Below are 26,670 nucleotides of genomic sequence, written 5' to 3'. Positions count from 1 at the left end.
CTTCATGCCTATTTTTAGTGTTTTTGTGAGCTGAAACAGCACAGATTTCTCCATTAGGGAGGAAGAGGAGCGGACAGCCTTCTTTATCAATGACTGTCCTGAGTTGCCATCTGAAAACAACACATCCCCTGCAAGTTTAAATGTAAAGTGGCCGTCTGCCTTGAGACGTTGTAGGAAAAAGAAAAAAAAACTTAAGGAAACAGTAGGGCTGGTTCCATATGGACTTAAAGGTTTTATCACAGTATTTTGCAGCAGCATTGTGATAAGTGAAAATAAGAACTTTTTCTTATGTCTTAGCCAACAAATAATGCTCATTTGTAATGTATGAAGAGGTGTGATTTGTTGCACTGTAACTGTATTTGCAAATTTATTGACACTTTCATTGAACAGACAGTGGTCGTTAATACTGACGGCTTAGCGGGGATTTAAACATCAACTGGAATTTATCGTGACAATCTAAATCTTTATGACAAGAAAGTAATCATGATAAAGAATATAAGTGACCATCCTAACAACATACTGCTATATGTTCCTGATATCTTTAGAAACAAATGACCAAGTAAAGTTACAGACTTTTGGGTGATACCCTGTAAGAACATCAACACTCCAAACCTTTCACCCAATCACCTCATCCTGTTATTCTGGACTACTCAAGCCAAACATTTAGCAACTACACTTCAACATGTCCAAACACCTCTTATGCAAAATGTATCGGGCTCATCCGTTGAGTGAAGACATTATAAATAAAAGCCCAAGCAACTGACTTGTATTAAGATTAACTTCTGAACCTTTCTTATATGACTGAACTCATTACAGCATTATTTAGTGAAGATTAGTCATGTTCAAATTGTCATTTTATTAAAAAAAAGGCAATAAAAAAAAGACACAGAGGCTGGTTTTTAACGGTTTATGTAAATTGTTCAGACAGATTCAGACATTTTTTTTTAGAGTTAACCAGAAGAGAAAAACTGAAATTGATCTTTGATGTACGGGTCACTAAAAATCTGTAGCATTTTATACAAAAATAAGCACAATGTACACTTTTAGACACAGGTTGTCTTTTCTTTTTTTCCAAACTGTTGGTTAAATTGTATGAAGTGAGCTCAAGGCAGACCCCAGATTTAAGAAAAAAACTAAATCTAAATCTCTGACTGAACAGAAATACTGAAAGGACCATGTTGCATCATGCTGAAAAGTCTCACAGCGTCAGTCACACGCAATTGGCTGATCAAATTAAAAATATTCTAATAATTAAAACAAAGTCTTATTCCACAAAAGCAGTTTTCACATACAATAACTTACAATCTGAAAATGATTGAACCAAAAGAAAAAAAAAAAAAAGAAATCAGACATTTCCACATGCACACTGTTGTTCTAGAAACCAAAGTCATCAAAAGAACTTCTTGGCTGCTGCTTCCTGTTGGCTTCTGCAACGAGGACAGAAACAAATGGATGTTTTTAAAAGTCATACAGACATGTTTTGACAAATCAATACCAGAGTTACTCACTTGTACATGATATAGCAGAAGAATAAGACCGTCTGGATGACAACAAATATTGCAAAATGAACAGTGGATAAGCAGGAAGGCATGGGAGGCAGCTCAGGGCACTTTACAACCTTATCTCCTGGATTCTGCAAGTAAAAAAACGATCAATTTACTATGAAACTGTGATTACAAGCCATTTATATTATGAAATAAACTCAGTAATGTGCACACGCAACACAACCCTTACAGACTATTTCTTAATCCGGAGCCGTTTCAGAATTTCAAAGCCTTGACAAATACCTGAACGTTACGCTGCACCAGGTGCTCCACGTCTCTTTTCACTGTGTGAAGATTCTCTTTGATGTCGTTGAAGTGTTGAATGGTCTCGTACGTCCCCGCTCCGCCTGCATTACCCTGGTGCTGGACTGAACCGATCTGCTTCAGAGACTCGTAGAAGGAGCTTCTGCAGACAAGGAGGGGAAAAAAAGCGCGACAAACATGTTATAGAGATGCTGAACTGCTAGGTTTAACCATCTAAGTGTCTCCCAAAGGACTGAAAAAGACCACGAAAATGAGATTTGGTGAGATGTGAGTATGCTGTGTGGTTTTGTTTAGTTTGAGAAAAAAAAAGGTCTAAAATTAATCTTTTAATCCCCATTCACTCCTCCTTACATATTCTCAAAGTTCAAAAACAGAAAATTACCATCTGATAAAAGAGGTCATGATTGCCAAATTAATCCCCTCATAAAATATGTTCTTACAACAGATTACAAGCAAAGAGGGTTAAGAAACAGAGCAGAAACTATCTGGATTATCTCTAATGTATAACAGGCCAGCCATGATACTGGACATCAAATTAAAATGTGGATTTTTCAAGGCCAAAACCCAAAAAAAAAAAAAAAAAAATATATATATATATATATATATATATATTTTATCAATTGTTTATTATTCATTAGATTTTCCTACAGTGATTTTTTTTTTTTTTACAATTTAAAAAGTAGACTAAATTGTTTAAGAATATATGAAAAAATATTGGTCAAGGAAATTCTTATTATTTGAATATTGCTTTAACTGAGGATCTTATAAATGTTTATCTTAATGCAAAGTTAACAAAGAAAACGAAAAAAAATGCTTAAATTCCCACATTAGTTTTAACAGAAAAACAGAAAAAAACAAACACTTGTAACCGAAAGGTTTTCTGACAAATTTTACGTTTAGTTCTGCCAACGACAGCCTTGAAATGATTCTTACCACCCATAATAGGACACATAACAATGACTATCAATGCACATAACCGTAATTCCTCGCCAATTGAAAAAGAGGCTGTAAATCTGCACTTTCACATTCAATTTCCTCCGTATATCGAGTTTAAACAGAGTACAACATTCTTAGAAAAAAAATCTAAGCCCGGATCACATTTCTCAGCAAATTGTCGTTTCTTAAACTTGATTATGAACATGGAGAAAGCAATAAGTTTCCCTTATCATCTTAAAACACGTCTAAGGCGATTACGAAGGAAAAAGTGCGCTGACAAATCAACAGAATTTTCAGCGGCGCGAGCAGGAAGGCCCTGGGGGAGGATTGCTGCGACAAAATCAATTTGAGGAGAAACCATGTTTTTGCTTGTGTATGACAGATGTATTTAAAGACCACTAATCTGATAAGGACAAAACAGTGCTAAGATGTGGCCTTTTCTTGCTGAGCCACATGGCCGAGGTCTGAGACAGGGATGACATATAAACAAAATCTAATTTGTGTCACCATAAATGGGGGAAAAAAAAAAAAAACCCACACACTTAAGAAAGCAAATGAGCATTTATTAAACCCTGCATATAATCTTCATCTCCTACGACTGACCCATTTATGAGTAGAAAGCCCTCTTTGTGATCAGACTTCATCTCTAAATATACAAACTGTGTTTAAATGACGGAGCAGGATAACTGAGAACTTAATCTACACAGTAATACAGATCAGCCGCTCATATTAGCACATTAGAGGGGGGCAGCTGCAGCCTTTTGCCAGTGTCTGAACTTATTTATCCTAAAGAATCCTAATACAGTCCCTCTGCTGAGGTTGAAATGGAAAATATTTAAAATATTTAATGTTTGCCATCTTATCTATTTAATATTGATTTATGTAAAAAACATGTGAGGTCGCATTTAGAACTTAAATAAATCAGAGTCAAGCTGCGTGCAAGTTATTCAAGTTATATCGAATTATTATTCATAAATTAATTTATATATTTTGTTTTCTGATTCATTCTTTAAGCAGATGGTGCATAAAGGTGAACAAAAAAACTCTTGGCGAGTTTTGCTCTTCACAAAGAAATGTCATCTAACAATTCGTTATAAATGCCACTGTTATGTCAATCTTCATGATACATAAAAGTATGGATATATATATCCATATATACACTAACCCAAAAGTTGCTTTTATAAGACAGTTTATATCACGTCTAAAATAAAAGACAATGCAAAAATTGAATTTTTAAGATTTATTTTTCCTATCCTATATATGCGTTATCCAGCAGTGTTGGAATTTATTGGATTATTAACTCAAGTTAAAAAGCAAAATAAAATGCAAAAGGGGTCCAAATAGTTTGATTTAACTTTTAAGGAATAAAATAATTATGAAAATTTTTACTAAAATTATAGTGTAGTCAAAGTCTTGACCTCTTTTGTCAACACTGCCAAAATTATGCTAACAAATAAAAACATACCATAAATGTCTCAGATATAGTGGTTAAAAGCTTAAAAATTCAAGGTAATACAACCCATGATAGATGAAACAAATCATTTCTTTATAATCTGTGAAGCAGAAAATAAAGCCATGCATATTGTCTAACACAGAGATTCATAACGTCTCTATATATATGCATACATTTTATTAATCTGCTGCAACAAAATCCCAACATCATCAGCTCATATGCTCTTAACAGCTAAAATGACGATGCGTACGCTCAAGCAGTTTTACTTGCTGTAAGTACCGAAATCATCCCGTCTTTCTGAGGTTTTTCCATGACGGGCAAAATGATGAAATCTCTTAAGCTGTATTATCGTAGGATAAAATTCTGTATAGCTTCTCATTTTCAATTGGAAACCATTTCAGGTTAAAAAGTAATAATAAAAAAAAGGAGATTACAGCTAAATATTACTACATCTTTCATGCTGTAAATATTTTCATTTTAATCCAAGAAGTTTTTTTTTTTTTATTATTTCAAATGCTGTAATTGAATTAGTCACATTACTTGCTAATCATTAATTAGTGATTAGAAAATTATATATCTGAACAAATAAACATCATATGTGGGGTTCCTCAAGGCTCCACACTTGGGTCACTTTAATTCAATTTAGCCAAATTTGGATTGTTACACTACAATGTCTCTTACAATACGATAACATAAAACTTAATATTTCTGTCGCCACATGACCATAGTACGCTACAGTCACTGAGGCGAAGGTGGTAGGAGTTCATCCTGCATCCGGTGGGTTGCCGATTACAAAAACAAACCAACATTTATTGAATTCCTCCATAAAATGATATGAGTAATATATATCTAAAAAAAGACATGAACATAATTATCCTGAATCTGCGAGTGGTAGCCATGTGCATTGAGAGAGCAGCAGAGACTCATAAGGTGGTGGTAGAGATGGGGGATGAGGAAGAAGATGTTACAGCAGCTGGATTATCAGGCTGGACAGCACCTGTGATTTTACAGTCATCCTGAGATTAAATATGATTTAGGAGATTTATCCAGCAGGATTTTCCTTGTTTTTCTCGGGTATCATGGATGTGTCTTTACGTTTGTTGCAAAAAAAACAAAAACAACAACAACTAGCTTTTAAGAATAAGTGCTGTAATGCTGGTGCTCACCTCAGTTCGTTCAGGTTTCTGAGAAGCTCCTGCTGCGTGGCGATAACGGAGCTGAGCTGTTGACTCGCAGAATCGAGCTGAGAGAGAAATACAGATTAATTCTCTGAGGGATAAATACTCTTGTGTTGATGTTTGACAAAACATTTGACTAAACATCAGAGTGTTTTACTGTATAACCCAAAATTATTCATATCTCTGGTATATTTAGTTTTTCAATTATTTTCATTCAACCAAGAAGTTTGTTACTGATAGGAAATCAGAGATGCATCTCTCAAAAAAAAGAATAGAAAACTGTAAAACAAGTAAAATAATTTCTCTGTTTTTATTTCCACTTGAATAAAACTGGCAAGTTTATAATAATTGAGACCCTTCTCAATAATCAACGGAGCAATCATTAAGCGAATAAATTGGAAAACCCAGCATTTATCGTTAGCTGGCTTTTTTTTCCCAACCTAAACATTCTGAAGTAAGTCAAAGATATAGTTAATAACACTGAAAACCACTAGAGGTGAGACTTTGTTGAATCCCAGGTCAGTTAAGTTTGTATTCAGTGTAAATCCAAACGTCGGCGCTTGTAGGCTCACCTGTCCTGACCCGGCACTTGTCCCCTTCTTGGAAATCTCGTCTGTGATAACTGAAACGTATCTGCGCTGCTCATCCAGAATCATAGCGAGCTGCCGGTTGATCTGCTTAATTTCCAGATGGATCCGGTTCTGGCCCTCAAACACCTGACGAATCTCGCGGTCGTTCACACTTTCGTACAAATCGTCAACTGAAACGCACACAGACGACCAGCAAGAGTCAAAGGTAAATCAGTGAAGTTTTTCTAAGTGCACTGAGAACTCTATGCATGTCCTGGTTTTATATTGTAAATATAACTTTCAAACATGTTAGAAAACTAACGTGGCTCTCCTTGGACATTTGGGTGTTCCTTTTGAAACTCTTCCTTCTTTTTATCAAGCTCTTGCTGAAAGTTCTGAAATTCCTCTTGGTACTTGTCTTTCTGATCTTTAGGAATCTCAGAATCAACGGAGGGCTTCAGTGAAGATCACATGCAAAAGAAAAACAAAACAAACAAACAAAAAAGAAACAGCGGGATTGGTAATGTGGTAAATCACAACTGGAAAACAAGTAGTTAAAGATAAAAAAGAAATGAAATGGGATTACCGGTTGTTGGCCTGGTTCAGTGAGTCTGAATAACAAGAATGACAAAACATCGTGGTCATCTGATGGAGGTAAAAAGAAATAATTAGGAAAATCACAATTACAGTTATATATATACACATTTTTTGTAAATTAGCTGAAATCTTCTTAATTTAAAGCACAGAAATAAAAAGAAACTGCTGAAAACCAGATTTGTGATATATTGAAAAGTAAAGAAAGGGTTACATATGCACAGCATATGATTTGAATTTAAAAAAATGTACAGGTATTGTACAGGTATTTAGGGCAGGGATTCAGGGATCAGAGTGGTACCTGCTAAACCACCAGTGGCGGCTGAGATGCCAAAGAAGCCTTCAGTTGGAATAACCATGTTTTCAACCTTTGTGCAGAACTCATAGTCCTCTTTGTCTGGAGTGAATCCATTGTTGATCAAAACCTAAGGAGGAAGATAAAAAATAAAATAAAATCAAGCAATTTGATAGAAAATAAATAGTCTTTATTATTCAGACATTCACTGCTTTAAAATGTTTGATTCTTGTTCCTTCTCCTACCGTCAGGGTCTTCCTGTAGTACGTTATTTTGGCTCTGATTGGATACGGTTTGTTTCGGAAGTCTCTCAGACACGTTCCAAGGGCCTGCGTGGTGCCGTCGCTGAGCGAAAGCAAAATTTAAGCAATTTAAAACCAAAACACAGAATGCTACACAAATATATTTTTTATGAACAGGAGCAATCCAATACAAACTTTACAAGATAAGTGACTAACATTAATGTTTTGGTAAACACTTGACTCCAAGACAAACTGGAACGGCACAGAAAAAGTGATTTAAAGCTTTCACTTGCCCAAGGCAGATTAGAAAAGACAGAGGATTATTTACTTTCAAGCAAACATAATCATATTTTCTAATCTTCTTTAAGTTGCTGAAATTTGAGTTGGTGATGTCACCCCAGGGAAGCAAGAAGAAATGTTTACTTACTTTTGGTGGTCGTAAACAAGGTTGCCATTGTTCCCGATGACGAGGATGGCCGGGTTATTTTTCTAGAATTGCAAAGCAAAAGCAGAGAAAACATGTTAATCCTTTTGTGATCTGATGAGCAAAGGTGGCTTAGCTTGAAGGTAATCTTATTTACAACATATATTCTATACCTGCTCACTAACAATGATAAAAAAAAAACTAACAAAAAACTATTTTTCGGAGCAGTTTTACATTTTCAATAGACAAAGCCCCAAATTTAATGAATTTTATATAAGAAATAACGTATCTCTTCTGTTGCAGATACAATTTGATCAACCTTATCCCGCCTAAAAACAATCCTCTGGTTTTACATGTTAATCGTGAATTATTATTGGACATATCAAGATGACACAAACCTTTCCATCGTTGTCAAACGAGTCAAAAAAGACTCCGATTCCGTTCCACGTGTCAGCAGCACCGTACACTGGGCCGTCGAGGCCTTGCTCGCTGGTGAACCACACTGCCTGTTGGAAGAAAAACAAAGCAAGACATTAAATTTGCAGTTATTTAATCTTGCTTAAGGCACATTGACAACAGCAGCATTTTATTTAGACAAGTCCTTTGACTTGATGTCAACTGTAGGAACTTGTATGGAGAAGTCTGTGCTTTTCCAAATCCTGCCTCAGTTCATAAACATAGACCTCAGATGATAATAACAGTCTAATGACTGGAAAAAAAAATCAAATGCATTATTTTTATTTTAAAGTTTTATTGAAACGGGTGATTCTGTTCAATGTCTGACATTGTACATTAAAAACAACTTTATTGTACTTCTGTAATGACTTGACCACCTTATAAGAGAGCCTGGACACATGGTAATGAAAAAGTTAACATTTATTCAAGTCCACTGCAACATAAATATTGGGACAAAGATAAAGTTATGATTTATAATGCAACTCTTGACTAAACAACTGTATTTGACTTGACACAGCTTGAGCCGAATTAGACTGTAGAGACATCTACAGGATGATGAGGTGAAACAGGATAAACTATTTATTCACCTTTCAGGCGAACAGGAGAAAGCACTTTGCATACTGTAATGTAAAAATAGTCTATGCAAGTATTTGTCTCAGCATTTCCTTCTAACTTACTGCTAGCTAGTGAAAATACTCTCTCAAAAATACTTTTGGGAAAGAGAAGTTCATCTTTGCTTTATCAGCTGTGAGTTGTGCAGTCGAACAATGTCAGAAGTCATTTATTTGTTCAGGTTGTTTTGTGTAATAATTAAACACCATGATTATCACGTTTCTATGGGGAGGACACACCTTTGAAAACCAGCATCACAAGTTTAAAGCACATAATGGGATAGGCAGTGTCATAAATGTGTTGACGTGTTGTGTAAGAAAAAAAGGGAATGCAGAGGGGGGAAAAAACATGATGGTACTGCACTTTGGAAAGGTTTGAGGTCATGAATGTATAAACCTCCCACATCTAGAGACTCTTGGGTGACTTAATGAATCAGAGGTTTTTAGAAACATATTTAGCTAAAGAGCGACGATGAGTGAAAGTGTCCATAGCACACACATATACACACACCCTTTTTAGCATCTGCAGGTACAGATAGCCAAGAACAAAATTTTAATATCAATGCAGCAGCTTAAAATTATACTTAAAAACAAAAGAAATTCCAAAATTTAACTTGAGCACAATTAAGGTGCCACCTATGGTGGTAATGCAAAATGGCATCATTTTTCTCGTGCATTAAAGGGATACAGAGAGATGCAGTCTACTTCTTTTTCTGTCCTGGTTTCTGACTTCTACTCTCTTCTCTTCAGTCTTTCTGTAGTTCTGAAAACGGAGCTCTTCATGGAAAAACATTGATTTTGTGTCTGGCAAAACATCTTTGTTGCTGAAGTGATACGACAGCCTATTTTAAGTTTACAAGATTGTTTTATTTACACTGCCTGGAAGAGGAAGTCTGATTTGAGATGACTATTTTTTACACTTCCAGTAACTCGCTAATCTATTGAATCAAACTCAGGTTAATTAAGATTATTGTTTAGGACTTTGCGCTGTAAAAGATGCATTCCAAACTGGAAAAAAATAAAAATAAAAAAAATCACGGGATAAACTGGGCTGCCTTGTCTGCAAAGAATTAGAACTGCTCACCAAACCATCCGCTCCCATCCTGCCTCTTCCCGATACTCTGAAGGTCACCTCAGCCTCCCAGTTCTCAAAGTTGACTTTATTTTTTGTCCACACGGAGCCCCTTTGACTCCTGAGGGATGGGGTAATGCGCACCTGGTCTGCACTTGGAATAGCATCTGCAATCACAACAAGAGAAAGTGTTGAAATGAAGATGATGTGCCTTGTTTTGCAAGTTTTGCAAGCAGTGGTGTACCACAAGGCTCATATCTGGTGTTCCTCCTAATCTTAAACTACCCTCACTCATAAGGCAATGTTTTCAGAAAATACTGTATTCATTTCCATTGTGATACCCGTAATTGTCTATTTTATTTATTTATTTTTACTTCACAAACTCCTTATAAACTTCAACTGATCCCAAACAATGCTGGCTACATCTCCAGGTTCCCTTCATGCAGTATGTCACCGTTATCCTTAAAACTTTGGACACTGATACAGCAAAGTCTCCACCTACAGCAAAGTCTCATCTAAAAACTTGTTCCATACATACAACAGCATTACAAGTGTTTCAATCTAAAAGTTTAATTTTAACCCGTCTACCTGATGTTAGAGGGTGAATCTTCTGCAGTTCTGTTTGCAAACTAGCTTGTGTCATTTGTCACTGTGACTTGACCCTTGGAGTTAGGACACGTGTTGAGTTTGTGCTTTGCAAACGTTACAGACTTTTTTTTTTTTACAATTGAAAAGATAATGTAAGATAAGAGGATGAATCAAAAAGGCATTCTTATTTAAAAGTCTTGCTTTGTACAGAACTGAATTGTAATCTTTTGAATCTAAATAGTAAATTTAAGGTTTTAAACTAAAATGATGATAATACATTTATTTTTTTTAACCCTTAAGTAGAGCTGGCATACTGGAAAGGAAGTGTGATCCCCCTGCAGTTCATTTCAGCATCTGGACAACTCAGTGTGCTGCTATTTTCCCAGACAAGAAAGGAAAGTAGCAGCTTCTCCTGTCTGCAGACGCTGTGGCATCAGTCAGGTCCTTTGACAAATATTAACACACGTGCCAGCGATTCGTCGGGGCTATGGATAGGAAGCTAGTGCGCTAGGATTTATTCAAGCATTTTTCTGGTGCAGGTTGAGAGCAAAGCAGCATCGCCTTGAACACCCCGAGCGAAAACCGCTGCAAGCGAGACAGTCTCGGCTGTCATCCTCTCATTGTTATGGTCCACTCTTAAGGAAATATTTTCCTTATCAGTTTGTTCTGTGATGTTGACAGCTGGATACAAACTTACTTCCACTGTGAATCCAAAACGGGATACCGCCGTCGGACTGAGACAGGTGCGGACCTTTGAAGCTGTACTTGTACTCAAAACGGCGGTGAGGGGGCTCTTCCGGGGTCGAACCTTCTACAGCAACGTTTGCGAGACTGCGGTGGAATACTAAACCTGCGAGAAAACTTAATATGAACACCCGAACGTTGGACACCGCCATGTTTCTGTCTCACTGCTGACGTAGCGCTCAGACCGACAGCATGACGGGATGCCTGTAGGGCCAACAGGGCGTTTTCTCATTGGTCTGTTTTCGGCTCCTTTTTCTCATTTCTCCTCCCTCCTTCCATTCTCGCTCTCTGTACCTCGGTACGACTCAGCGGTGGGAATTCAATTCTCTTTTCTGAGATTGAAATCATTTGGCTCAGTTTTAGCAACAAAAAAGAGCCGGTGTTCTTCTGTCTGTCGGTGCTACGCATCTAAAACTTCTACCGTGATGTTTTCCAACCAAAAACTACAGCAAGCTGTGTTAATGTTAAATATGATCATTTAACAACATTCTTTGAGTGACGAGACTCAAGCTTAGGAGTCGCTTAGCATAGCAATGGAACAATTTATATACATGACAAAGACGGAATATCCTATCCGTTTAAGATGAAAAGTTATCGCAGATGTTTTGCACTAATCCTTTTATGAGAATATTCCTTAAAAAAGCATTTAAAATACTGAGGTATATAAGAATGAAACAGTATCAAACGGGTGAAACAGGTTTTTATTGAAATTAAACTAAACACAGACATCTACAAATACAGATCACCGCAAGCTTTTTTATGCGCAAGCTTTTTTATTGTATGGCAGTCTGTACAGTGGTGGAGAAAGTACTCAAAAAATTTACTTAAGTAAAAGTACAAATACACAGACAAAAATGTACTTAAGTAAAAATCAAAGTACCACATTAACATTTTACTTAAGTAAAAGTAAAAAAGTACTGGCTTTTAAAAATACTTAAGTATTAAAAGTAAAAGTACTTGCTGAATGCATTACCTAATCGCTAATATCATTAAGTGTACCGATTGTATTTAATTTCAATACATCAATAATGTGCCATTTTAATGAACAGCCACAGATAAAGCCTGTTTTTATTGTTTACTCTGTAACATAGTTTAGACTTAGATATGTGATTCTATGCATCATAATTTCAGGGATGGAAACATCTCGTCTCCTGTCCTAACATAACATGAACTTCACTTTTTTTGCCACACATTTATTTTGAAAGAAATCCAACTGGCAGAGGAGGACATGGAACCAAGGAGCCTCGTAGCAGAGTTGTAGTCTGGACCACCGAACCCAAGACCAAATCAAAACCAGCACCCCGCGCTACATGACAATAACATTAAATTTACCTATCAAAATTGCTTCTCAAATTGATCTGAAAGACTCACTTTCCCATAAAAACACCTAGATATTAAATACTTAGAGCTGAAATAAATTTAACCAGTATCAATTCAAACTCTTCTTCATTCTGTTTTGCTTTCATCTCTGTGCCACAATACACAGAGGTCTCCTGCCATCCCTAAAAAAATAACGCCCTGTGCAGTTGCCCATATTGCCAATGTCAGAAATAATAATTGTCTGCACCATTAAACATAGCAATTAACAACGCTCAACTATGAACACTGTCAAAGGCCCAATAAGCAAGAAGTAACCAAGCAGGAGGAGCACCGTGACTGTTCTCATCCTCCCTCCTGCTGCAACGTCTGCCACCATGACAGGAGATGAAAACAAAGAGCAATGAGCATGTTCTGTGTTGCTACGTTCTTGTTTTATTTATTCGCCAATATAAAGATATTTTAATGAAATAAAATAGCTACTGCAGTGTACGCAGAGTATTACAAGAACAAAGAACGGCTCTCAGTGAGGCTTCAGCACTATAGGACTTAGTCAAGATCCGTCCAGAAGAATCAGGTCGTTCCTGAATGTCATCACTATATTGCACTTTGGTCACAGCGTTGTCCCATATCTGCTACATGTCAGTCAACACTTCCACACAGTAATTCAGCGCATGAGTGACAACTGTTTTTCATCGCAGATGCAACATGTCTCTCTGTACAGCTAGCTTTGCTAGCATCACGTCCACAGCGCTTACCTTTCTTTAAGCTTTCCTTCCAAGTGACGCTAAAAGTTGGACGAAGTTCCACCGTCTGTGAAAGCGAAGCGCTGCTGATTTTACATGTCGCCATATCTTACGATTTATGCAGCGCTATTATATTACTGACGCTCAGAGGAAACCACTGCGCATGTCTGGAGCTCCGCGTGCGAGTAAAGGTGGAGCCGATGGATGACAACAGACACAAAGTCACGTTATTGCTCGGATTTTACGGCGCCACCTTAAATCCCTGAACTTCACATTTTAACGGAAAAAAAGCTCAACACGACTTGGATGTAACGAGTAACGCGACAGTTTTGTAGAAATGTAGTGAAGTAGAAAGTACAGATACTTACTGTAAAATGTAGTGGAGTAAAAGTAGAAAGTATCCATTATTAAATCTACTTAAGTAAAGTACAGATACACGAAAATTGTACTTAAGTACAGTAACGACGTACTTGTACTTCGTTACTTCCCACCACTGAGTCTGTATGTTATTAAATGCAGCGCAGCCACAATGTAACATGTGACATATTGAATATGGAGCATATGCCATCATAAGCCACAAATAGTATTAAAATGTACATTTTCTGTGTGTAACTTATTTCACATATTTTCTACATTATACTCTTTCATGCTCAGTCTTCAGCGTAAGACAGTTCAGGACGCCCCCTTGTGGATTTAAATAATCCATTCACTCCTTTCAGAGCCTGAGACACACCAGTATTGCTGGTGTGTTTTTCAGAGAAGAAAACATTTAAAACTCATTACTTTAGAGCAGCAGGGCCGTGCAGAGGCCACTAAAGGGGCAGGTGCTCAAAAAAAGGGCCCATCTAACCGTATTTTAGGACAGAATATTAACAAAACCTCTCAGCTTTCAAAGTTTAATAAACAATGATAAATTACAAAATTGTGAGATATACAATCAAAGCTAAGGAGAATCTCTACATAGAGCATACAACTATGCATATGTAAGATATTTTATTAGTAATTTTTTTCTGCAGGTCTATTTTGTTATAGGAAAGTTTTGCAATATTCAAACCCGCAATTTAGCAAGATATGTAAATCAGAGCTAGACCAGACATATGTTGTCTTTACAGAATTACACTATTAAAAATATAAACAAGGGCACAATGCAACCTTTTAGTGGACTGTAATCTATAAAAGAGCTGCCTGTTTGCTGCAGTGGAGATGAAGACGGTCCATTCAGGAAAGCAGACCTGCATCTAACTTTAACGTGGAACTGCAGAAAAAAAACAATAAAACAAAAGCAAATATTTAATTGTTAATGTATGTCACCATGAGAAAGGCCTACTGAGTTTTGCTTAAAAAATGTTTTTAAACATTTAAATCACATTCGTCTCATGAAGTGAATTTTTTTTTGCAAAACAAATTGTGCATGTCAGAAATATTTTCTTAATATTCTAAGGTTTTGTTTGTGACTCGTTTTGCTTGTGATTCTCACGAGTCGTGGGCAGGGCCCAAAATCGCAACAAAAGATTTCTGATGTGTGCAAATAAAAGTTTATGTTTGGCAAATAACTTTTTATGTTCACAAGACAAAAATTTGTTATTTAATTAAAAAGTTTTTTAAACAAAACTTTTTTTTTTTTTTAAGAAATCATTACAATTCCAAAAGTTTGATTACAATTTTATTTTACTTAACTGAGGTTAGTTTCCCCCCCCCCAATTGAATAATTGGGGGAAAAAAAATTAACTGCATACTCTGTGAACCAGACCCTAAACTTAAAGTCTGGAATGAGTTTTTTCCCCTTCATTAATGTCACTTTTATTACATTCATTATATCTATCATGGTAATTCACGGTGAGTTATTTTTAATTCTAAATGAATATCCTTGTTGGACTTTTATTTAAGTGTTATTTTCCTTCAGAGATACATTTAGGTACCTAACGCCAGAATAAATGAAATGTACATTATGCAGCAAAGGAAATTAGAAGATAGGCCATATATCCATTATGGAGATGATCGGTTTTGGACGGGCGATGTGCCCTTATTGCATAATAAATATTAAAGAATGACTGATATCATTAACGCTACAGGGAAGAAGCTTTTAGTTATCTAGCTTTGCTAGCAAAGTCGTTAGCTAGCAGCTAATAGCACAACAACAACAGCCTAATGTCTGTATGATAAAAATACTGAATCGATAGATAAGATCAGTTTCTCCTCACCTGGCTGTCTCCTCCCCTCAGTAGTTCTTCAGAGAAAGGCAGACGCAGAGGCCTGTCAGTGTCTGTTGTATTTCATTACCTCTCTGCTTAAACCGCGACACCGAGCTGAAGCAGAAACGATACTTCAACGTTTTCCGTCATCTGACAAGCAGCAAGTCTACTCCACTTTATTCACCAAAAACGTTTTTTTATAATTCACCAAAAACTGTTCTGTAATCTGGAACGTTCGCTACGTTTAGCCGCCTTATCTCACTGCGCGAGAGGCAACTGCGTCATGCGTCACGGGCAAAAGGTAACAAGGTAACCGGAGGGCTTATTATGTTGTACATAAATAAATAAATAAATAAATAAATAAATAAATAAATAAATAAATAAATAAATAATTTTAGTACATGTTATGTGTCAGAAGAGGGCTTAGAAAATAATAATATATTAAAAAAAATAAAAATTAAAAATAAAAATTGACCAAAAGGGCACTTGGGGGCAAGGAGCAAAAAGGGCAGGTCCTCAAGCACCCCCTCTGCACGTGCCTGTAGAGCAGTAAACTGTCATGTAACAGAAGTATGTTTTCAGATTGCTGGTTCAATACAAACACAAGCTTCAGACAAAATAGAAAGATTTCTGAATTAAAAGCTCCCGTTCCATCAATTTCCAATTTACATACATATTCTGTGTCCATATTGGAAATTGTTGAGCAAATATTGCATGAAGTCGTAAAACTTCAAAAAACACATGTGATTAAAACAGGATGAAACTGAACCAATAACACAGTATTTTACTTTTAGGCAAACAGGCTTCCCGTCTTGATTTAAAGGAGTAAACAACACATCTCAGGTTTTCAGAGAGATTGTTCTAGAGCTAATGGCACGTTCACACCAAACACGTTTTGAGCATCAGGCGCATCTGGTTTACATTCAAAGTGTATATGTGGAGGCGCTTCAAGGGCCGTAGAAGTGTGGAGCGCATTCAACGTGTCCGACGCTCAAACCAGACGTGCCTGACACTCAAAACGCGTTTGGTGTGAACGCACCAAAAGTGCACATGTCGAACTTGAAGCGTCAGACGCGTTTTGGACGCACGTCACGAGTTTGGTGTGAACGCACCATAACGAGCAGTGAACCTTAATGGTGCCTCCACTTGTTTAGTTCTGATCAATGGAACTCTGAATTAAAAGATCTGCATTGTAGGGGTGACTACATGGCTACTCCCTGACCTTAAAACAAAGGTCAAGGTACAATATAGCTCCTATGTTGTGTACCAGTATACAATACAGTAAGGTACTGGGAAATAAATTATATAAAGTATTGATAAAAGCCTTTACTCACTGCTAATTGCTGTTTGCAAAATATTAAAAATATTACAGAAACAAACCAAAACAGTTGCTTTCTGGTGGAACTCAACTGTTTGCATCCACTCGAGTGAACCAATTCATTGAAGCAGTTTGATTGCAGCTAGCACTTCCCTTGCATGGCAGGTTTTGCAAAGACAGGCCTGCATTCTGAAACCATGTTAACAATGAAACACACCAATGTTTGGTCCTTGGGGAACACTCTCCTTCATGTTTTGTATGTTTCAACATAACTGACTCAAACAGGACCACTTTATGAAATGTGGAAGTCGTTTGTTCCTCTTGAAACTGGCACCTTGTCATGGGGTTATTAGCACGATAGTTTGCTGTAAAGGTAAAGGGTAGAAAGCCTTGCTTTCTTACTTCAACAAGATTAAAAGTCCCATATGGCTAATTAATACATGTATTTTAATGAGGCTACAATTCTGGGTCTCAAATTGATGTTATGTTGAAAGATACATGAAAACTTATAGTATTAATGATTACCAAAACGGGGCTGTGCAAAAGAAGGACAAAGAAAATGATACATCAGTAGGAGCTATGCAACTACTTAGTAACATAAAGCTTAATCCATTGTTGATTTTCTGGAAATCCCACATGTTCAGAATTACGCACGCAGGATCCAAAATATACATACAGTTGTCCAATAGCATGTTGCAGAGAAAACCTCACATTTCTTGTAGCCATTAACAGGCTTATGGAATAATTCTGGTAGTCTATCTTACCACTCTTTTTTTGGCACAATTGGTGAAATTGATGTAAATGTAAATATAGTAGCTTTTTGTTATGTAGAAGCTCAGAAATCCAGCATGAAACAGTTGGGATACTTTTCTTAGATTGGTCACTTGTGATAATAAATAAAGAGTGGCCAATAATAAATCAACAGTTTTCTTTTTTTTGGAAGATTATAAAATGTTTACAATGCAAATTAAATTAGGAGATATTGAACAATCTTAGATATACTCACACTGAGCCGGGTACTGCTGGGGATTTATTTCTGTCAAGAGGGGGATGATTTTCTCCATTCAGATGAGAGATTGCAGTAAAGTCAATAACTCAAAGCTATCAATCAGTCTTTCTTAGATTTAGCGCGGTTTACCAATTGAAATTACAGGATCAACTGACTTTTGTAGCTCTCTACTGAATAGAATCATGCTAGACTGTGTGTACTTGATTATTTGACCTGGCTATATTAGAACGAATTGGATCGATTTGAATTGAACCTGTCCATCTCGCAAAGTACCTTGAAATTAGATTTCCTATAATTTGATGATGGTTTAAATAGTAGCGAGTCCATCCTTCTCTTTACCTGTACTGCCAGTGCTGTCGGCCACTTAAAGTTCAGTGAAAGATTACACAGTTGGTCGCCTGTCTGCAAGAGCTTTCACTGCAGTATGAATGCCACAGTGTGAAATGGAGAAAATACAATTATGTGCTTCTCATTTTCCATCGACTACAACCAGCTTCCTCCTGCTTCATCTCCAGGAGAGGCCCATTGATTGCGGGTTCAGTAAAAAAAACAAAAAAAACAACAAAACAAAAGTAAACGAGCTGTTGTGACACTAATCTGGTAATTTGGACTCATCTGGCAAATGGTCAATAAATGCCAAAGACTGAGCTACACGCGTTAAGTCTAAATGAGAAAAGATTTAACCAGATGTTTTTTTTTTCCAACAATAAACTTTGATGATTTCCATGAACAAGCAAAACAGTTTGATTGCATTAAATTTGACCTTTCATAATTGTTTGCAGTAGTTTAAGGGAGCACAGAGATTAGAAGCCTTATCCTTTTTTTTTTTTTTTTGAAGCCCTCATTAGAGAGTTAAACCACTCTTTATGTCAGAAAGTGTAGGATTTGAATTCAAAAACAATGCTAATAGGCCATTTACGCAGCAACAATAGAAAGCTACAGGATGTTAATGGGTCACTGAAACTGTCAATGGCCTTTCACATGAGTCAGCACAAACATTTGCCCAGTGAATTAAACATACTTCAGCACATGTAATCCTGAAAGTGACAGTTAGTTGATTTAGATTGTTAATTTGCTCTAAGGACTGACATTTACGTATATATGATTCTCAGATCTTCACATCTCCTGAGAGTTTTATTGTGCTTTTTTTTTGTAATTTTAACTAAGATTCAGTGGTTGTAAACTAGATTTAACGAGTAAAACAAACAGTTCCTGTGCTGTGGATGGGGCTTTGTGTTGTTTGGGGAATCAAGCCATCTAAAGATGTTTGTATAACCAATGTCCCATCAGGGGAAAAGGGAGAGTGACTCGCCACCTCCCGATGTGACACTGTGGGTTAGTTAAACGAAGCATGTTGCGTTGTGTTGTTCATAAAACACAAAGGAAACTTATATCAACTCAGTTTGTTTAGATGACAACATGCATTAATACCAGAAGATTAATAACAGCATTGGGGTATGTCTATGCTAGCTTTGTGAGTCTAAACACCGAAACATTTACTCTTTTTTTTCTGACAGGTGAAATCCATTCAGAGATACTAGAAAGTGCAAACAATTTGAGATTAGGGAAGAAGTTTATCTACTAACAAAATGCAGCCAGAGATACAAAGGGATGGTTTGGATTAAAGTATTTTCAGGTGTTAAAATGGAAAAATAAATCCAATTGACATTCTTTGACCTATTTTGCTGTTTTTAAAAAAAAGGTTTGAATTTTAGCGTCTAGATGTGCGAAGCCAGAGGCAATAATCCTGCTGACATCTTTGAAACGTGCAACAGGTTTTCTTCCAAAATCTTCCTGCATTTAGGGTTATCCATCTTCCAATTAATTCTGACGAGATTATAATGGACATGTTAACTGCTTCTCTGAGTAAAACTCTCATTTCCAGGCCTGTCAATCATGTCTTGGTAATACTTTTTTGGTTATACTTTTTCCAGTGTCAGATGATAGATTGAACATTTCTCAATGAGATGTTCAAAGGTTTGGATACTGTTTTAAAATCCAATCCTTGTTTAAATTTCTTCACAACTCGAGCAGTCTTCTGTATACCTTAAATTGAAGTAAGAGAGGCAGAATAAGTATATGTCACACCTTTCGAATCTGTTTGTTAACCATTGAAAACCATACGATATGCTTGGCTGCCTTCACAATTAAGCCCTACTTTGCTCTGTCAAGTAAAATTCTACTGAAACACATTGAAGTTCGTGGCTGTAGTTTTGCAAAAATGTAAAAACATTCATGAGGTTTGAAAACATTTGAAAACTGTTCAGTCTGATTTTATAACTGGTATAAACTTTATTACAAAAATCTAAAAAAACAAAAAACAAAAAGAAAATCACATAGTATTCCATAGGTTTAATGGAGGATTGCTGCCGTAATATTTGTTGGCTCAGTTTTGTGCACATAGGCCACATACTCACCCCGAACAATGCTCAAGGACGAAACCTTTATTTCAGATTGCTTCAACATGGTGCAGTGTGGTCCAAGCAAGAGAGGCGCACTCATTGTACCCTGAGGACTTTGCCACATTCATTTGAGGAGCAGTTCTTTCTCATTATTAGCAGACACACTAAACGATGGGCTCCAAACAATACAGAACAGATCCCTTTATCCGCACAAGTGCTCAGCGTTTCAGCAACCACTGGGTGCCCTCCACTGCTCCTTCTCCTTTTTAGATACCTGCACATAAAGTGAAAGATGTGGGGGACACAAAAGCTATCCTCAACTTTCCTTTACGTCTATTCTGAGAGACAGGCCCATTTTAAAGCTCTTATTTGTGCAAAGCCTCTCATTAACTCCGCTCATGCTGCCTCCCTCGGCTTGCCATCGCTTAAGTGCTGGGTGTTGTAAAAAAGCTACCAATTAGTCACTCATCAGCTCCAATTAGAGGAGACAAAGCATGAGTAAAGATAACTCAATGAGAGGCAGAGTGTGTGCTTCTGTGTGTGTCTGCGCACATGTGCGTGGCCCTGGGGCCGGCGCAACATAGTTTTTAATCAGTGAAGAACTTGTGGCCATTCAGGGTGACCCATTGCGGCACAGGCCCATTCACTCTCCGGGGCTCCTCAGCGGACCCTTTTCTCGGGGCCAAGTGTTGTTATGCTGGGAAGACAGGCCCCCCAGGAGTCCCAGAAAGAGAGCCATTCAGTCCCCTCTACCTGTGTGCAGCATGTAAAGCACTCAGGCCCGGGCCGATCTCTCAGCATTGTCTCGTTCACTCTCAATACTTCCTTAAACTTAGGCCTCAACAAGAGCGGGCCTTTTCAGACAAGGGGACTACGGGATGTATGTTAAGGGGGTGCCTTTCACCTCATTAGAATTGAATTTGCACTGTCTTGTAATTACGTTGAAGGGCAACAATGTATTTTTTTTTCCCCCCCTGTCATCATAATCTTCACTGAATAGAAGATTATTTGGGGCAGTTAATTTGCTGCCCACACTGACGCATTAATTAATGAATTGGGTAACACTAATTTTCTCTACCCTGTTTGTTTCCCCCATCCATTTCCAACTGTTCTGGGCAGCCGCTTCTAATAAAATTACCTCATTAGGGGCTCTATGGCAGCACAGTAACTTCCTCATTCATTTGCTATAAAACATTTTTTCATGTTAGTGTGTGTGTGTGTGTACGTGCATGTGAGTACCCGTTCAGTGCTGCATCTTTTTGTGTGTGGTTCTAAATAATGAAGGGGACAAGCAGGGAGATGTAAGTGGAGACAAGGAGCCTCTTCAGCAAATCGTTAAATTCATTTAAGGCTCCTCTCTGTTTGTTGGAGATTAATTATTTCCAGCAGGGATTTTATGGGCATATATTGTCTTGTTTTTTTTGATCTGCTGCACATGAGTATGTGACGGTATGTCTATATAGATTTGGGAAACTCAGAAGTTCAACAAAAATCTAAAAGTTCCTAAATTTGCTTTTGTGTTTTGCCGTTGGTATGGTGAACAAGAATGTTGATCAGTGCAACTGGACAGCAGGGGCTTTTATAGACTTTACCCCAAGCTTAACACGTGTTTAAAATGTGTTGATCATTCATTGCTTCCAGGAACAAATTGCTTAAAATAATTACTCCGATAGAGATGAGTCAGTTTCTGAATGAGTCTTTTGTTGATGGGCAACTGGTGGCTTGAGTCCTAAAATAAACAAGAAAACAGTCATTAATCACGCCAGATGAGCGCACCCACAAAACTTTAGTTACAGTTGGGTTTTGATGATTACCATACTCTTTGTGATTTACACTACAAAGTTTAATGAGTTCACTGGGCTCCATGTCCTGTGCTCTACCGAAAGGACCACAGTTACGGAGTCTGAGGGAGAATGGGAGAAGGCTGCCATCTAGTGGACTCAAAAGGGATGAGCATTTTCTTATTGCAGGCCTGGGAAGACTGTCCATCTTGGTGTACAGGAAACGGGGAGAACATGTCATGAAGGTTTTCTCATTCAACACAAAGTTGAGGGAAAGGAATATTGGGTTTGCATCTTTCTTTACAAAATCAAATATTCTCTGTATAAAATATGAAATGATTGAAAATAGTTTTCCCTTGAATCACATACATTTGTAAAATGCTCAATGGTGAAAAGGTACTGCATTTCTGGGTACTGGCTCAGAAACAAGTTTTCTATTAAATTAAGAGGACTGAGCTGGTCTTTATTGATCTCTAGAAAAATAAATATTACATTAATCAAATAGCAATCATATTTTTCTGAGAAGTTAAATGAAATATAAAGAGGTTAAATGAAATATAAAGAGATTATTTTTTTGTAATATGTTATCTTCTTCTCTTTATATGTGCTTTAAGTCTTCTATGTGATTTCTCCCCCTTGTGGAGAAAACCTTAATACTCATCAACTGAACTTTAATGAGTTAACCTGCTTTGTATTAGTCAATGTTTACAGTTTGTTTATTTTCTCCATACCTGAGCCATTTCTTAACTAAACAAAGAATTTAGTCATCATGATGTTATGCTTGTTCTATCTTTTCATGTGCAATATATTGTTATCCAGTTATTAAAATTGGACACTACTTTTAAAGTATTTCTGTTTTCATATAAAAAATAAAGGTGGCATAATTCTTTAATTCAGATTAATGTTTTTCAGACATACTGCAAAGAGTTTTGTAAACTGAGGATGTCTTTAGCAGGGACTGTTTCACAACAGGACCATAACTGGAGCACATCTATGTAAAACTAAAATGTACACTACATTTTAAATCAACCATTCAGGCCACAAATAATCTTAATTTGGACATAAATACTGTTGATTATCAGTCAAATGAACAGTGCTGCTACTTTTCCAAAAACTTCTACTTTGCTAACTGAAATTATTATTCTGGCGTTTTATGGATGAAAAACATTAAAGTTACTTTAATAAGGTCCAGTGCAGCAACTATGTGGATTTTCTGCATCTTTTGACATTATGGATGAGCGTCAATCCTTAGATATTGGTTTGTTCAGTTTCTCATAACATACAGTCTAAAATACACAAATACTGCCAAAGTCTACCTACATTTGTTAAAAGACAGAAACACCATTTTAAGTCTTATAAAAAAATAAACATCTGCAATAAAACTGCATAAAATATGTTCTTAAAAACCATTAAATACAAAAGCAGACCGCTTCAATATTTACACCTGACAGCATTCAGAACAAACTGAGCATGAGTGATCAGTTTGCTCTCTCTCGCCCTGGTTTTCTCTTCTTGTTCCTTTTGGACCACCGGCCTGTTTGAGACTGAGGTTCCTTATAATCTTCCCCTGATCCAGCATCCAAACTGTCCGCTGTGTCTCTCCAGCTGTCTGGTGCCAAAGGAATGTCCTCTTCCGGAGAGTGCATTGGCCGACCGTACACCTTGCTCTGCAAGTCAGCGATGTCGTTGCGGATATCTGCCATCAGCAAAAGCAGGAAATCAAAAGATCCTGGGGGTCCCTGCGAGATGAGGAAAACAAAACAGAAAATAAGCACCCTTTTTGGTCTTGATGAATTTGATAAGACATTTTAAATAGTGATTTACTCATCAGTACAGTGATCTCTGCATTTGCTTTCTTATAATTTGGTTTTAAAGTCTACATAACCTTGCATTTCTTTATGAGAAAGAAATTGTATCCTAAGTAGTTTCCCCCCCAAAAATTGTTATGCATCAGTGGTGGTATTTGGAAGAAGAGTGAGCTTTACACGTCTCTCCTTTTGTACTTATAGCTACTTTGTTTTGTTTTCACAACTTTAAATCATTTTAGAAAAAATGTGTCCTGTTCTTTAAATTCCCATTTTTATGCACAATATCTTATAAAGAAGACTCTAAAGAAACAAAAATCTATAAATTACATAGCAGTGTGTCTTTAGTCTACAGTGATAATATTTTTCTTACAGTGCTAACAGGATTACAGTGTGAAGGCATTCATTCGGCGCAAAAAAGTTTCCCCAACTGTTTGTGTCATTCCCTGATTTAAATGCATACAGTGGGTTGCATGTTATATCACGGTGGCCTATTATAGGCTTTGTTGGTCAATGTCTTTTATCACCTGATATAATGACTAGCTTAAATTTTTGATTTAGATGAAAGTGGCTTGTTACAATAGTGTATCATCAGTATAAAAAGTGTTATTCTTACTGGTGGTCCAGCAGGCCCAGGAGCTCCTCTCTCCCCCTGAGGAAACAAAACAAATATTTAGTTTAGTTGAATTACAGTGGAGAAAAGACGGGGTGGGGGTGTTGCATGAGAGCATGTCATAATATTGTCCTCGGGAAACTGTTCAGGGAGCCAGAAAATGGAATATCAAACAATGCTCTGGGTATCAGATATACTGCAAATGCAGCAAATATGAAAAAAAGACAGAAGAAAAACAGGCAGTGAAACAACAAGTTGACATACTCTTTTTTTAATGTTCCTGCACTAACCAGGCAGAAAACCAAAAGACATTTATCTAAAAGTTAAAAATGGAGCTGGAACAGATAGGCTGCTGTTTCCCTAAGCCTGGACTAATGGGACAAAATCCAGACATAAAAACAGTCAACAATCTATTATTTTCAAAGTATTGATAAAACACCAATAACAAAAAAACCAAACAAAAATTACATATATAGAATTTTAAAGATGTAAATTACGCATGAACTGCCACGAGGACACTACTCTGTCTAAGGCAGACTCTGTCTATTAAAACAATTATCCTTCCTTTACATTTTTAACTATACATGTATCTTGAGATTTCGATACTCTGCACTTGTGATTTAGTTTTATGATGTTCAAGGTAAGAACAATGATTTTCATCCGTTTTCTTGAATGACAAGTGTTGTTCACATTTGTAGCTGTCTCCTCTGTATTTGTTTTTATTCTTTTAATAATTGGCAGCTTTAACGGTTTACTGGTAGGGGTGCGCCAAAGTTAGCCCGAGCTTATAGAATGGGTTAGTGAAACATGGGAAGTTAATGAAAATTATGAATGGTGTGTGTGGAGCTGCTGTGTAGAGCTTTGTTAAGAAAAGAAATAAGAAACAAATGAAAGTAGAATGGGAGAATGTTTCTAAAACCTCAGGCGGTTGCATTGCAGTTTTAGCGGGGCTGAAGCTTGTTACTTTTTGTTTGGTTTTTTTGAAAAAGCCAGCTGGATGCTATGGGATTGTTGCACTGGGAAGTTCACACTTCTGCTACTACTGCTGGGAAAGTCACATCTGGTGTGTTTTTAGGAAAAGAGAGAAAAGACTATATATACAAAAAAAAACAAAATTGTCCCCCAGAAAAAGAAAACAACTGATCTGAGTATTGGTCAGACAATAGATTGTGTGAGCTGGGGGAACTCTGAACTGACATTAAAGGTAGGACACCCTCACTGTGTGTCCTGTCAGGTGCCCGTTTTGTTTTGTTCCCTTTTCTCTTTTCCTCTAATATGCACACCTATTGTTGCGGCTCTACCACCTGACCAGTCACAGATGAAAGATGGAAAAATAAAAGTGCTAGTTTGGGAGTAGTGACACCGGATCATTTTAGGGACAAATAATTCTGACTTAAAAACCCGAAAAACACATAAAATATAAACAATGTTAAACCATAAAGTAATCGTTTATTTTTGCCATGTTTGCTCTAAAGCCTCTAAGAACGCCAAAGCTTGATTCCAAATCCCACAGTCACCAAAATGTGGTTAACTACAGAAAAAGCACTCTTTCAGCTATTACAGTGAAGTTTAATTTAAAGTGATTGTTTGCCAGTGACACCTAAGAACTTCTTTAGGCACAGTCTGCACACTGTTGACAGAACTGAGGTCAAAAATGTAGACATATTGTTTTTAAACCGTAACTTTGGCTGCTTCATGCATTACACAATCAGTTTTGATGTCTGTTTGGGATCATTGTCCTGCTGGAGTTACAGTTCCGTACAAGTTTCAACCATGATGGTCTGAAGTTATGCCAAGTGTTAGAAGTTATGAGCCAGTCCCTCCTCTTTAATTATTCCATCAACTTCGGGCAATCTACCAATTCTACTGGCAGCAAAACATACCCAGAGGACGATACTTCCAGTAAAATATTTACCAGTTGCATGGTACTGATGCTGAAAAATACATTCTTACTTTTCTAAACTGTTGACTTTTGTTTAGGTTTATGGTGATGACTTTTATTTTCATTGGATGATATTCTTTAATACATCATTAATAAACTTTTTTGACCTCTTAAAAATAAATAAAGCTTTCCTTTTATTTTCATTAGGCTGTTTTCAGCACCTCTATTTGCAGGGTTGAGATTCAAGTTTAGCTCAGTGCAAAACTAGCACCAAAGTGTAACTTACATCCTCTCCAGTTCTGAAAGCAAAGTCTAAATATTTGACTAAATGTAGCCAACAAAAACAGTCCAACACTTTAGCATCTCTTTTTTTCCTTTTCTTTGTAAAGTTTGTTATCTTGCAATGTGTTTAGACCTAATCCTGTGTAAGAGGATGCTTTATAGGTCATTGAGTGGAAAATGCCACCGCAATTCCTCAATTGTATTTCTAGAAATGCTTAAAGTGATAGATAACTACCAAAAGCGGTAGTCATCTACCAAAAAACACCATAAACCTGGAACTGTTTAAGTTACAGAACAAAAACATCGAAAACGTCAAGAAGGAAGCAACCATGCTGTTTGTTATTCAGAGTAAT

The 26,670-nt window shown here is 36.8% G+C and overlaps 2 protein-coding genes across 3 annotated transcripts in view; both read right to left on the bottom strand.

Moving 5' to 3' along the window:
- Positions 1-893: 893 nt before the first annotated feature.
- lman1 (lectin, mannose-binding, 1) lies at positions 894-11,207 on the bottom strand. Its single transcript, XM_008424517.3, has 13 exons — positions 10,924-11,207; positions 9,651-9,805; positions 7,898-8,005; positions 7,503-7,564; positions 7,079-7,178; positions 6,840-6,963; positions 6,531-6,589; positions 6,267-6,399; positions 5,948-6,135; positions 5,364-5,440; positions 1,788-1,950; positions 1,509-1,633; positions 894-1,427 (listed from the first exon to the last, which is right to left on the bottom strand). The coding sequence occupies exons 1-13, from the start codon at positions 11,120-11,122 to the stop codon at positions 1,391-1,393; spliced, it is 1,530 nt and encodes a 509-aa protein (XP_008422739.2). The 5' UTR covers positions 11,123-11,207; the 3' UTR covers positions 894-1,390.
- Positions 11,208-19,821: 8,614 nt separating this feature from the next.
- The window catches only part of ccbe1 (collagen and calcium binding EGF domains 1), a 41,359-nt gene continuing 34,510 nt past the window's right edge, over positions 19,822-26,670 (bottom strand). For both annotated transcript variants that reach the window (XM_008424520.3, XM_008424519.3), the window contains exons 10-11: positions 24,157-24,192; positions 19,822-23,474 (exon numbers count right to left, since the gene is read on the bottom strand). In XM_008424520.3, the coding sequence (XP_008422742.2) occupies positions 23,214-23,474; positions 24,157-24,192 (297 nt within the window). In that variant the 3' untranslated portion in view covers positions 19,822-23,213. The remainder of the gene's footprint in view (positions 23,475-24,156; positions 24,193-26,670) is intronic.

This window comes from Poecilia reticulata, chromosome 12 (assembly GCF_904066995.2).
Source record: "Poecilia reticulata chromosome 12, P_reticulata-male-v2, whole genome shotgun sequence".
Classification (NCBI taxonomy): domain Eukaryota; kingdom Metazoa; phylum Chordata; class Actinopteri; order Cyprinodontiformes; family Poeciliidae; genus Poecilia; species Poecilia reticulata.
Note: the sequence above shows the minus strand (reverse complement) of the source record. Positions and strands in the feature narration are given on the sequence as shown.

Excerpts from the sequence above, each read along its gene's own strand:
- lman1 (XM_008424517.3), bottom strand. The coding sequence starts at position 11,122 with ATGGCGGTGTCCAACGTTCGGGTGTTCATATTAAGTTTTCTCGCAGGT. Across the intron at positions 6,964-7,078 it reads ACTACAGGAAGACCCTGACG|GTTTTGATCAACAATGGATT; the intron begins GTAGGAGAAGGA and ends CTTCCTCCTTAG. Across the intron at positions 6,400-6,530 it reads CTGAACCAGGCCAACAACCG|CCCTCCGTTGATTCTGAGAT; the intron begins GTAATCCCATTT and ends TCTTCACTGAAG.